We start from the raw sequence: 14,436 nt of genomic DNA, 5'->3' as shown, positions 1-14,436 counted from the left end.
TGTAGGTCCTTCTGGTTGTGCTATGTGGGATGCCACCTCAGCATGGCTGATGAGCAGTGCTAGGTCCCCGCCCAGGATCCCAACCGGGGAAATCCTGGGCCACCGAATTGTAGCGCGTGAACTTCAACACTCAGCCAAGGGGCAGCCCCATCTTGATGAGAACACTTTAAGAGCCAAGTTACTGCCATTGTGTACTTCCAAGGTTCTGGCGTCAGGGGTCCCTTAGAGAAGAGTCAGCCAAGGGATCAGCACTCAGTCAAAGACATTTACCAAGGGCCTCACGGCTCTTCCCATGGGTAAGCCTACACTTGTGGTATACACAGGAAATGTATTCATTATTCCCTATTTTTCTGAAAGGAAGCACTGCTAAGAACTGTCCAGATCTGAGGTAACCAACCCTAAGCTTGGAGAGTTTATGTTTTAAGAGAAATGAGATAACTAGAATCAAAAACTCACATATGTGGAAGAAAAGAGAGCCTGTTTCTTTTGTCTGTGATAAACAGTAAGAGTAACATTTTAGAAATATGATCAAGACATCTTCTGCCCATCCGTCCGTGGCAACCGAGCAATGGTGAACTACCACTCTGAACCCGCTGTCAGGATGGGCGCTAAAAAGCCCCAGAGCATGAAGAAGGAGCCCTGCTCACTCCTGTCACTGCTCAGACTGCTGTCACAGCTTGCTGTAGCCTGCTCACAAGGCAGGCCACAAACAGATGGAGAAGCAGGCCTGCTCTCTCCACTGCCAGCAGCTTCTCAAATACCCACTACTCTCACTGTCCAGGAGCTTCAATGCAGCCACAATTAACCGCAAGCATCCTTTATATATTCTCCAAAATACTCATTTCCCAATTCATCGAATTTGTTTTACAAAAAATAATCATCTCCCTGGCTTTTAAAAAAGCATGAAAGATCACTAATCCAAATGACTTTTAACAAGTTAATTTGCCCAAAAAAGACAGAAGGGGTAAGTTCCCTCTTTTGCTTAGGAAATAGAAGGATTTTTCCTTAAAATAAAAATTAAAAAAAAGATTTCGTAATCAAAGAGATATTCTTCATATGCACCTCAGGTCATAAGAAATTTAAAGGCAGCATAATAAATTATTCTTCAGTTCTTCAGTTTATATTTTACATATATATTTTTTTAAAAAGGCCCAAGATAATGCCTTAAACATAGTCATCAAACTTAGAGTTGTGGCATTAAGAATTTATCTTTCCAGGGCCAGCCCAGTAGTGTGGTGGTTAGGTTCATGCACTCTGCTTTGGCAGCCCAGGGTTTATGGGTTCAGATCCCAGGCATGGACCTCCACACCACTCAAGCCATGCTGTGGTGGCGTCCCACATACAAAATAGAAGAAGACTGCCACAGATGTTAGCTCAGGGAGAATCTTCTTCAAGCAAGAAGAGGAGGAGGATTGGCAATGGATGTTAGCTCAGGGCCAATCTTCCTCCAAAAAAAAAAACAACTATTTTTCCTATTCAAATTTTCTGTAAAATGGTTGTTCTAAAACTTAAAAAAAAAAAAAATAACTTTAAGGAGTAATATTATTTTTTTGTTTCTTAATTATTTTTACAAATTTACCATATAGCGTTTTCTGGAATCTCTTCACATTGACCATGTCTTTTGTTAACTGAAATGTTTTCCCTTCAGTTTCAACAGTGAATTCCCTACAAAGAAACAAAGCACATTATATATTAGTGAAAACACACATTCCTATGTCTTAATTTAAAGGAGTTTTACAGACTGGTGAACTGTTTTTCATGGTTTTTTTTTTCAAAGATTGGCACCTGGGCTAACAACTGTTGCCAATCTTTTTTTTTTTTTTTTTCTGCTTTATCTCCCCAAACCCCCCTGTACACAGTTGTATATCTTAGTTGCACGTCCTTCTAGCTGTGGGATGAGGGACGCCGCCTCAACGTGGCCTGACGAGCGGTGCCATGTCCACGCCCAGGATCCGAACCCTGGGCCACTGCAGCGGAGCGTGCGACCTTAACCACTCGGCCACGGAGCTGGCCCTTTCATTTTAAGTGTAATATAACTTGGTCAACTCTCCAGATACAAAAGCTGAAGTCACATTTAAATTACTCCATAAGGAATACTAAATTAAGTATTATTCTAATGGTACCAAACAGTATTCTGGGAGCCACTCAAAATGTCACTAGTTTTATAAAATTCCACAAGTGACTTTATGACTAATTCCTTTGGTTCTGAGATCAAGGTAAAACCAAAAACAATTTTTAAAAAGTTCATTTTTAGAACAATTCCAATAAATTTATCAGAAGCTGGCCTGTTGGCAAAAGACCACCATTCTCATTACTATCACAACAAATGTAAAAATGACCAGATTTTCATCTTACAGAAAGTAATTTTAAAACTCTCACACTATTTCCAAAATGAACTTTGACACTTAGGTTGACGAAGATCAGCTTAAAAAATTTTAATGATTCTGTTTGAGATGTCAATATAAAACATTTCTGCCCCCCTGCCCCCACCCCAAAATCACTGACTGCAGTATGTTCATATCCTGAGATGTGCCCCTTTCATTTTAGGTCCTAAGGATCCACCCTTACAAAGTGCTTGATGCAATACCCCTATTTCAGCTTTTTCCCCACAGTATGAAGATCAGTTTGGACTTGCGTCTCACAGGCAGCTCAGTGCTGGGAACAGAGAGCCCTCGTGTGGCTGTCTTTGAAGCTGCAGAGTTGGCACACGTTGCAACGTGTCTTGCTAGTTTCTTGCAGTGATCATCTCATGCAGCATACCAATGATTTTCATTGATTTCCTCCATTTTTACTACTCTACCTGAAGTTTGTGTATGAGAATAATTAGTAAAGGAAACTGTCTTGTTTCTGGATAGTGAGATCTAACTATGTCTATTTTAATGGGATTTGATGTTGTTTTAGCATAAATGGATGTTAATTCTGGGAGACCAGAAAGGTTTTAAAAATTTTCCTACTGACATGGGCAATTCTATCTTCAACTTACAAGAGTTCATCTGATGATAGGTCTTTTGACAAATGTATAAGCACATGCAACCACCATCACCCCAAATGTTCCCTTGTGTCCCTTCTCTTTCAACCTCCTCCAACCTAGTCGACCACTGATGTCTATCACTATAAACTAGATTTGTCTTTCCTAGAGTTTTGCGAATAATATTTTGTATAAGACTTCTTTCACCTGGCCTAATGTCTAAGACAGGGGTTGGTAAACTTTCTGTATAGCATCAGATACAAGGTATTTTAGGGTTTGCAGGCCATATGCAGTCCTCTCTTGTATTCTTTGTTTTTCTAAACAACCCTTTGAAAATGCAAACCTCATTCTTATCTGGAAGGCTGTACAAAAAACAATACGAAAGACGTCTTAGGTGTACTTAAAAAAATGTGTACTCTGGTTATTAGGTATTCTACAAATGGCAGTTAAGTTGATTAACAGTGTTTATATTTTAGAATTCCTACTGATTTTTTTTTGTCTACTTGCTCTACCAATTACTGAAAGAGAGGTATAGAAATCTCCAACTATAAGATTCCTCAAAAAATTAAAAATAGAACTACCATACGATCCAGCCATCCCACTACTGGCTATTTATCCAAAGAGCTTGAAGTCAGCAATCCCAAAAGTCCTATGTACCCCAATGTTCATTGCAGCACTGTTTACAATAGCCAAGACGTGGAAGCAACCTAAGTGCCCAGCAACAGACGAATGGATAAAGATGTGGTACATATATACAATGGAATACTACTCAGCTGCTAAACAGAACAAAATCATTCCATTTGCAATAATATGGATGGACCCTGAGGGAATTATGTTAAGTGAAATAAGCCAGCTAGAGAAGGATAATCTGTATATGACTTCACTCATATGAGGAATTTAAAAATGTGGACTAAGAACAGTTTAGTGGATACCAGGGGAAAGGTGGGGTGGGGGGGTGGGCACAAAGGGTGAAGTGGTGCACCTACAACACGACTGACAAACATTAATGTACAACTGAAATTTCACAAGATTGTAACCTATCATTAACTCAATAAAAAACAAACAAACAAACGAAAAACAGGAGGACATTCTGAACAATTTGCCAGCCCACTCCAGCCCTCTGGCTTCAGTGATGGGTACTACCCGAAATTCACAGGAATACCCATCTCACCAAGCTTACACAGACATTTGCTTTGGATTCCAAAGAATTTATATTCCCATAGAAGTATTCATGGCTATTACTAAACTTATCTTTTTGCTAAATGGAAAAAAAAAAGAAAAAGAAATCAACTATAACTGTGGATTTGTCCATTTTTCCTTTCAGTTCTGTCAAGTTTGCTTTGTATATTTTGAGGTTGTTTTTAGCTGCACACAGTTAGAAGCAACATGCCTTCTTGATGAATTGATCCCTTTATCATTATGAAATGCAACTTTGTCCCAGGTAATTTTCTTTGTTCTGAAGTTTACTTTGATATTAATACAGCAACTCCAACTTTTTAATTATTTGTACGGGAAATATTTTGATCTTTTTACTTTTAAATCTATTACAATTACTGAATTTCCTGTAAACAGCATTTAATTGAGTCTTGAATTTTTTAACCAGTCTGACAATCAATGGCTATTAATTTGAGTATAAAGATCACTGTATTTAATGTAATTATTGACATTGTTGAGTTTAAATCTACCATCTTACAAGTTACTTTCTTTTTCTCCCATCTGTTCTTCGTTCATTTTTCCTCTTCTCCTGTCTACCTCTGGAGTATTTCATTATTATTCTATTTTATCTCTCTTATTGGCTTATCAGTCATATCCCTTTGGTTTTTGTGGGATTTTTTCCAGGTAACTGCTCTAGAGTTTCCTATTTGTACTTTTTAAAACTTATCATAGTCTACCTTCAAATAATATTATGCACCTTCACATATAATGTATATACCTTACAACAGCATGTTCCTAATTCTTTGCTCCCATCGTTTGGCCTACTAATGGCACTCATTTTATATCTATACATTATAAACTTCACAATATATTGTTATTGTTTTTGCTTTAAACAGCCCATTATCATTTAAAGAAATTAAGAGATGTGATTTTAAAGAAATGAAAGCAAATGTCATTTATATTCACTCGCGCATTTACCATTTCTAGAGATCTTAATTTCTTTGGGTAGATCTCAATTTCCACACTTCTGCCTAAAGAACTTCAACATTTCTTGTAGTGTAGGTCTGCTGGCAACGTACTCTCTGAGCTTTTGTTTATCTGAAAGTACTTCCTCTTCATTTTTGAAAGATGTTTTCGCTAAGTATAGAATTTCTGTAAGTGCTTTAAAAGACTTCATTCTATTGTACTGTCACTTGCATGATTTTTGACAAGGACTCTAATCATTCTCATCTTTGCTCCTTTTTATGTAATGAGCCTTTTTCCCCGTTTACAGATTTTTCTCTTCATTATTGGTTTTTGGCAATTTGATTCTGACGTGCCTTCATGTGGTTTTCTTTGTGTTTATTCTGCCTGGGACTGAACTTCTTGAATCTGCGGTTTTATAGTTTGCATTAAATTTGGAAAATTTTCAGCTACTGTACGTATCTTCAGATATTTTCTCCGTACGCCCTCTGTCTGTGACTCCCAATTACACGTATGTTGACTGCCTCATATTGCCCCAAAGGCTATTTTTTCTCTGCTTCATTTTGGACAGTTTCTATCGCTATGTCTTTAAGTTCAGTGACCTTTCTTCTCAATATTTAATATACTGCTAATTGCATTTAGTGAAATTTTCATTTGAAATATTACCTCTAGATATTCCATTTGGTTCTTTTTTATATATACTCCACTTCTCACCTCGTATGTTCATGTTTTTCCTTACATCCTTGAGCATACGAAGCATATTTATAATAACTCTTTTAACATCTTTATGTATTAATTCCATCATGTTTGTCATTTCTGGGTATTCCTTTTGACTTACTTTTCTCCTCATTATGGGTCACATTTTCATGTTTTCTATGTCTAGAAAATTTTTATTGTTTGCCAGACATAGTAAATTTTACATTGTTCAGTGCTGGATTTTCTTGTATTCCTTTAAAGATTTTTCTCTACTGTTTTTATATTTATGCTTAGAACAACTACAGAGACCATTCCAAAGCTCAGAAAAAGAGCACTGACTTGAGAGACAGGCGTAGCTTCTAATCCTTTCTCAGTCACTATCTTGGACAAGTCTCTTCCTCTAAGAGAGTTATTGGGGGGAAAAATCATTTTATAGTCCATTTCAAATCTATTTTGAGGCTATAATGCTAAAATCTTGGCAAACACAGTCTTTTAAGTCTAATACCTTCCTGCAAAAAGTTTTCTGAAGAAACTAATCTCACCCGAACCTTCAGAACCTGGCAGAGAGGACGTATCTGACTGGAGTCCATGGCAAGCCTGCATCTTACATCTTACCCTTTTTCATTCAGTAGTTCCTCCATTTCTGTAATGTAACACTCATCACAAACGGCAAGGTACTCCATCACCAGCTTTGCATCTTTCTTATACGCCTTACCAATTGCTCCCTTATTGGGTTCAAACTGAACAACATTGACTGTTTTGTATGAAGTAGTCAAGGAATCCAAAAATACAGAGCTGCCTCAGTATTTCAAGAAACGGTCTTGAGAACGATCAATCACTGACTGAATACAATCACCAGTTCTCTATTGGTATTCTAGATCCTGTGGATGCTGACTTAAGATGGAAACAACTAGCCACAAAACCATTCAGACAAACCTCTCTCAAACTAAGCAAACACCGTAAAAGTAGTATTAGCTAATCAGCGATATAACCTGATACACAGCCTAACAACCTTTGATAACAGTTCATCCATTTCTAAAATGTCCCAACAGAACAGGAGCTCTTTCCTGTCGCTGGCCTTGCCCTGAGATCAGCTCGCAACCTCAGTGCCTGATAGAGGAAGGAAATTCCTACCTTGCTGACTTACAGATCAAGTAAGCTAAATTATTATTTCATCTACTATAAAATGGCACTCATCTTCTAATAGAGAAAGTATTCACTAGATACTCTTTATTTAAAGAGTGCGTAGGCAGGTGCAGGTGTGGAGAAATACACTTTGGAGAAGGCTGAGAAAAATTAGTCAACACTCTGAAAGACATTCAGAGCATTTCTCTGAATAGGCTGCTTTTAAGGACCAAACACTGAGGTGGCACATGTCAGATTACAAGTGAAGAGAATAGGAAAGGAGCAAGGTGACGGCTAAAAAGTGTTTAAGTAAGTGTTACCACAATATCCAAAACACCTCAATTTATCCATAGAACAAGATACAGACTTGGACTTATCCATTTCCAAGATGTCTGTTTACACTTCAGTCCTGAGTTTTTAAAGTGACCAGAAAGGATATGGGCTCTTTCAGAGGCTTCTCAGCTACAAGTGGGACTTTGGTGGCTCGTGCATGACAGGAAAGGTCATAACAGGAACGATCAGCACATCCGACAATCTCAATCCAACCCTAAAAAGACACAATAGACAAAACACTTATTACTTATATTGGGTTCATTCACAGATGCATGTGGATTATAACAACTCTTCCACATACTCGAGAATAATTCAATAAGAGAATCTCCACTCAGCTTTTACAAAGGTTTGAAATGGGAATAGTTTCACACATCAGGCAGCTAACAACCCTATAAAATGTAATTTACGCATGTACACAGAGTAGTCCTCTTATTCTCTGGACAGATTTTGCCATATTGTACATGTGGGGTAAACTAACATATTCTAGGATTTAATAATGGAAATAAAATGTGAACCTAGACAAAACCAGTAGATTTTGTTTTAAATTTGTGACCAGGACTCAAAATGAATCTAGAAGAAACCACCACTCTCTTTGGATGAAGTGTCTGCGGCTCTCACACCTGGGCATCAGAGAGCTCTCCTAATGTACACCTCAGCCGGCCACGAGCCTGAGCACCTGTGCTCAATTCAGCTCCCTACCCAACAAAACAAAACTCAGGAAGAGCACATGATGTTTAGGTCACGGAACAAAACTTAACAACAGCGTTACTATCACATTAGTACCAGGTTCCATTTCTTGTTAATACCTAAGATACTTTTCAAAAGCAAAATCTAAATTGTTTTCAAAGCCCCTTAAGAATGTATTATTTGAATAAGAACAAAAGAGGTAAAATGCTTATTTTAGTAGATATCTAATTAGTCATTCTCATGAGTATTTATGTTTTCCCTTTGATCCAAAGAGTTTGGGGAAATTCACCCATCACAAGGACTAAGCTTTCCAAGCACATGTTACCTCCTGGGGTGCCTGGAATGGAGGGCAAACGTAAAACTCACATAAGCTCCGAAAGCCCAACAGGTAACAACAGGGAATTAAAGAACAAAGCCTAAACACACGCACCTTGATCATCTGCCAGCCACCAAAGATGTCACCTAGTGTATTTCTGTTCTTAAACATATAACTTGGTGGTTAGTTACCAAAGATGTCAACTAACATATTTATGTAGTAAAAGGTAAAATTACAAAAACATGCCTGAGAATGATAAACAACAACGTTGGGACACTGGTTACCTCTGAGGAAGGAGAGCAAAAGGGTGGAGCATTAGCTGCATTGCTAACATTTTTTACCAAAAAAATAAAATGTGAAGCACACAAAAAGAAATACTAAAATCTTTAAAGGAGTTCTCCCCTCTCCTCAAAAGCTTCTGTTACTTCAAAACCTCGGGTTTTGTTTAGTCCTGTCTTCCAATGACCTTACACAAAACACTGCAGCCTAACCTCTATGCTGGGCCCGCATTTTCTGAGCCCCGGCCCACTAGGGCTTGGCCTCAGCTCACAGCAGCCCTCAGATAAAGACGAGCAGGAATGCCATCAGGTTTATTAAAGCAACGCAGCCCTGTGGTTAAGAGCGTGGGCCTGGAGTCGGACGGCCGGGTTCCTACACCAGCACCACCACTCACTAGCTGTGACACCCAAGCCCGTTACACAACTTCTCAGCACTCCGGTTTCCTCAGGAACAGGACTACTGTGAGGACTACATAAGATTACACATGTGAAGCACTGAGAATGGTATCCAGCCCTTAACAACTACAAATGGTGAATGCACAAACAAATGAAATACATGAAACGTAATCCAGGCCAGATTCAGAATCTACATTGAGACAGCAAGAGTCTGTGTCTGGTTTAACTTGAAATTAGGGTCAGAGCAAACTAGGGGAGGGAACTGGTGTGGAACAAAGAGAAAAAAAGTAATCTTTTCTCACACAAAACAGAAAACATTTTATTGGTATGATTTAAACGTAACAAGAAATTCCCAAAAATCTAAAACATATAAAGAAATTAATGATCATCTACAATCAAAAAATAATTACTGCTATCATTTTGGCACACATATGTCAAGCAAGCTTGTGAAGACAATAAAGTAACAAGAAAAACCTAACAGATTATAGTAATTCTTTCCTAATTTGACATAGAAAAAAGAATATATAAATAACAGTTACTATAGACATATGTGTATCATTATCCAGGTATACATCTGTATGTTTGTAATGCATATAAAATCATCTAGAACACGGGTTGAAAAAACAAGGCCCATGGGCCTAAGAATGGCTTTCACATCTTTAAAGGGCTGTAAAAACAACAACAAAGAAGAGAGACGACAGAGACCCACCAAGCCTAAACTATTTCCTATATTTACTACAGAAAACGTTTGCCAATTCCTGATCCAGACAAAGAGACATGAAACACTTTTGGGGAGGGGCGCACAGAATTGGAAGTTTCACTTTCTACACAATATTCTTCAGAATTATTCTTTGCTTTTTGTATCACAAAAAGGAGTCATTATTTTCTTTAAATGACTAATTTTTATTTTTAATTAAAAAAATGAATCTATTAAAATAAAGTCACTATAAAAAGTAAAGCCAAGAGCACATGGAACCAAAGACCCTGGCTAGAGTCTCTACCTGGGCAAGGAGCCTCTCTAGCACTAACTCTCAGCCCCCTTGTTTCCACTGCCACCAACACAGAAAGCATCTCCCATATCCAAATGCCTTGCAGTCCTTCAGTCCTAATGTTCATGTTCGGGGGGCAGGAATGGGAAAGTACAGTGAAGAGGTAACCTGGAGCTCTTCTCTGAATTAGTATTAAATAAATACGTAGAATTTGAGAAAAGGTAGTTCCTAAACAAGAGATTAGAATCTACTGGTCTATCCCCAAGATCTACCAAAAAGCTCTCTAAACCAACAGCACTATGACTTTCCTTACTCAGTCCACCATCTCCAACATTTGCTGGGGTCCCTGTCAGGAGGGAGGCCACCCCATCTTAGCTGCATTCAGGGATATTACCAGAAACACTGCCCACCCCAGGAGTGGACACGCCAGCACTGCCCCATCACTGGCCTTCCCTCTCTCTCTCATTCTCTCAGTAAAGCCTCTGAGGCCTACCAAGGGCTCCTGGAACACAAGAGTCACCCCCTCCTTCTAAGAGGGCAGGGGGCAACTGCTTTTTCCATTTTGCTCAGGAAAAGATCTCTTTTCTTCTTGTTTCACTCTGACATAAAGCACAAAAAAGGCAACTATGACATCCATGCTTCCAAGTTAACAAAGTGAAAATCACGCAGTGAAAACCATCCTATTCTACTTACATAGGACGTTTTGGATTCGGCATCCCAACAGTCACAGGCATAATGGGCCATCTCGTTCTCCATGTGCTGTCGGAAGCGGAGCTTATCGGGAGATACTCCAACCTTAGTGAGGTAGAGGTAGATGCGGCCGATGAAATAGCCTAATACTGAGTTGTTAATCACACCCTAAAAATAAACGAAAAAAAGTAAATAAATAAGTAAGCAAGCACAGAGGAAGGAAAAATCACACACATTAACACTTCTGAAGGCCAAGGTACCATTTTCCATTGAGTTGTTCATCATCTACTGAAAAATATTTGAAATATAAGGTAAGCTAATTTATCTAGCTTTCAGAATAATCTCAAATACCCAGAATGTGATCTTGGTCTTTTTTTTTTTAAAGATTGACACCTGAGCTAACATCTGTTGCCAATCTTCTTTTTTTTTTTCCTTCTTCTCCCCAAAGCCCCTCAGTACATAGTTGTAGATTCTTCTTGTAGGTCCTTCTTGTCGTCCTATGTGGGACGCCACCTCAGCACAGCTTGATGAGTGGTGCCGTGTCTGCCCCCAGGATCTGAAGAGGTGAAACCCTGGGCCCCGAAGCGGAACATGAGAGCTTAACCACTCAGCCATGGGGCTGGCCCCTCGGCCATTTTTAAAGGGGTTTGTGTCAAGTTAACAAGCTCATAATAACAGAGTTATTCGAAATCTTTCTATCATACTCACTGGGTCAGCAAAAATTCAGCCTAGCATCTTACACTTTCTAAATCTACAATACAAAAATGACATGCATAATAATGACCCTACGGAATGGCAAATATATTCCTTCTGAATTAACAAAAGGAATGACATGCTGAGGGGATTTTAACATATTCTTATCTACCGAAATTTGTGAACCCCATAGTATACGTAATCCTACAATTTCAGTACCGGAAGGCCCTTAGAAATGATCCAGCCCCGTCTCCTACCCACTGCAGGGCTCTTTTCTACAAAATGGCCGCCAAGTTCTCAGCCAGCCTCTCGAATATTTTCAGGGGCAGGAAGCTCTTGTTCCCCAGGGCAATTCATTCTACCCTTGGGCAGCAGCTACTGCGGGAAAGTTCTCACTCACTCATTTCTTCAGGCAAATAATTAGAGGAATTCTATTATATACAAGACTTTACCCCAATTGCTATGGGTAATATAGAAGTTTAAAATCCAAAGGGCTTGCTTTCTGTGAGTCAAAATGTCTCCCAAAAAGTAGTACATATTGTTAAAAGTCGGATTGATGGGGTACAGTTCAAACCAAGATCTTTTTTCCAAGTGCTCCGCTAAACATTTTTTTCGTGTTAGCCCTAGTGGCCTGCAAATTGGCATGTTCAGGTAATTTCCTCCCACTATAATAACAGTGTATCATAAATACTGTATAAAAAAATAAAACGACTGCTAAAATAAACTGTTTTGCCAGCCAGTACACAGAATTTGCTAAGTTCTGCAAACCCGAATAGATATAACCTCAATTACGTTGCCCATGGAATCTCACCTGTTCAACAGCATCCCCAAGGCGCATTTTCCGAGCAGACTGTCCGGTGACCTGGGCTTTTGCTGAATACAAGTAAAGGTGGAGGTCCGCCACATTCTGGAACTTGGGATGGTCTTTCTCACTGGGATCTACAAAGTGCTCGATTTCTGCCATTGTGAATTCTCTGAAATTAAAAACGTAAGGAGCAAAAATTGCATGATTAGCTATAAAAAACATAAACAAGGCCTTTATTTTCAACTTCATTCTACAATGATATAGGCCCTCACGCTACAGGAACCTCTTTTCGCTAAACAGAAAATTGTCTCCTAAAGGAATGGCCAAAGAAAAAAAGTTGGATTAGGTTTGTCTGGGTGGTTGCTATTTTTAAACACATTAATGAAAACTTTATTCCTCCCTTAAACAGTATTCTACATAAATAAACACAATCAAACTTCTCTCAAATATTAATTCCTTCTGTCTGGTCCCGGATTCTTTACTTGACCAAACTTCAGTCAGTCTCCTGAACCTTCTCCTAGGCCCATCTGTGCACTTCCTTGTCAAACCCAGTTTTAGCAAGAACTCTGCTAATAAGTCAGTTTAACCAGAACCACTCCCCGCCTTGCTGTCTGATCACCATTGGTATTTTATCAGGTTTGTCACCCTCCACCATCCCCCAGGTGATGTCTGATCACCCTGGCCTGTCTTCAGCAGCACTAACTCTACTCTGTTAGGTGGGTTTAGTCAGAGAGCCCCCCTCGTTCCTGATGTTCCCTCTTACTAATTCTCCATCCACTGAGCCCATCCTGCTCCTGGCTATAAATCTTCACTTGCCCTGCCGTATTTGGAACCGAGTCCTGTTCTATACTGAGGTCTCTGCTCTCCTACTGCAACAGTCCTGAATAAAATCTGCTCTTACCACTTTAACTACTGTCCATCTCTGTTTTTTCTTTAACACTAGCCACAACCACAAAAGATTATTACTTTTAATGGAAAATAATTTTTAAAGAACAGTTTTGATACAGTTTTTAAAATCAGGAAAATTTAAGCAAATGTCAGACACAAAAAAGAAATGACATATTGAATACTGACTTTCAAATAAAATGGCTTTCCTTAAAGCATTAGCAAGTCTTTATAAATATACACCAAATGAAGCTCCTGATATTTACTTTTCACTTTTCAGAATGGGAAATTTAAAGTAAATTGAAATTGTTCTTTAGCTTTTACAGTAGTTTGATTTCTTCTTTTTTATTGCTCTGAACAAGTAAATGACTGAGAATGGCACCACACAGCTGGTTTCTTTAGAGTAAGAGCTGCTTAAATAAAATGTTATTCAACGCAGAGGACGTAAGGCATGAATTGAATAAGCTAACAGCACAATGATGAAATAAATATCCACATAGTAATGGTTTCCCAAAGAAATTTCTCTTAATGGCAATTTAGTAGCTATTCGGGAAAAAACAGTTTTAAGTTAATTTTATGAGTCAAAATCAAATCTCTCTTCTTTAAACACACACACACAAATTTACCAGTGCACTTTCATGACTATCTCAGATGTTTTAGAGGCAATGAAAAATTGCTTAAATGGGTCCTAAAAATACATGAAACGCATTGCAAAAGAGCTCTGATTTTTAACTTTTATTTTTTAATGGTATTTCTTATTTGGTCCTGCAGCACCTATGTCTTAACTGTCTTTCAACAACCATCAAACATCTTCGATGTCCACACAGAGATGAGAGAGACGGAGAAGCACGATATCTGTCCTCACAGGGCTTATAACTGGGCTGACAGCAACAGAATATCTAAGATGCAGGGCAGATCAAAATAAGGGCCTTGCCCAGAATCCCAAATGAATCTGCTGCCAAAGTCTTTCCATCTGCTGTCCAATAATCCCAGCTCACAGAGAGGAGACAGAAATCGACACTAACACTGATTTTACCAGCTGTCTCTTATCTTTGAGTTCAGAGACTGTACCTGGAACTGCACATATAGACCTAGAGGACGAACCAGACAATTAAAGTTTTTAAAAATTTCATATGAACAATCTAATATTCCTAATCTGAACAAAAGGAATCACAGCTATACCAAGACTAATCAGCAACTAGTAACGCTACGTCATCAAGAAGAAACCTAACACTAAACAAACAAATCCTAGCCCTACCACGGCACAAAAACCACAGGGATGTTGACTCATGGAAGAATGAGCGGACTTCTAGTCAGGATCTTGCAGAGGCACGCAACAAAACCCACCAAAATCCAGACAGGACGCTTGGAAGTGAAAATGACCAAGGACTAAAAGGTCAGAAAGCCCCAGGGCCTTTCACCACGTAACCCCCGGGATGGCTCCTCAGTTCTGAGCT

The 14,436-nt window shown here is 38.8% G+C and overlaps 1 protein-coding gene across 1 annotated transcript in view; it reads right to left on the bottom strand.

Annotated features, from left to right (window-relative positions):
* GARS1 (glycyl-tRNA synthetase 1) overlaps nt 1-14,436 on the bottom strand; it is a 43,815-nt gene that overhangs the window by 6,008 nt on the left and 23,371 nt on the right. Inside the window, exons 9-13 of the mRNA XM_044765301.2 lie at nt 12,101-12,263; nt 10,600-10,764; nt 7,347-7,454; nt 6,398-6,543; nt 1,580-1,665 (exon numbers count right to left, since the gene is read on the bottom strand). Coding sequence (XP_044621236.1) covers nt 1,580-1,665; nt 6,398-6,543; nt 7,347-7,454; nt 10,600-10,764; nt 12,101-12,263 — 668 coding nt within the window. The remainder of the gene's footprint in view (nt 1-1,579; nt 1,666-6,397; nt 6,544-7,346; nt 7,455-10,599; nt 10,765-12,100; nt 12,264-14,436) is intronic.

Source organism: Equus asinus, chromosome 1 (genome assembly GCF_041296235.1).
Source record: "Equus asinus isolate D_3611 breed Donkey chromosome 1, EquAss-T2T_v2, whole genome shotgun sequence".
NCBI classification, from domain to species: Eukaryota; Metazoa; Chordata; class Mammalia; order Perissodactyla; family Equidae; genus Equus; species Equus asinus.
This window is presented reverse-complemented; position numbering and strand designations above follow the sequence as displayed.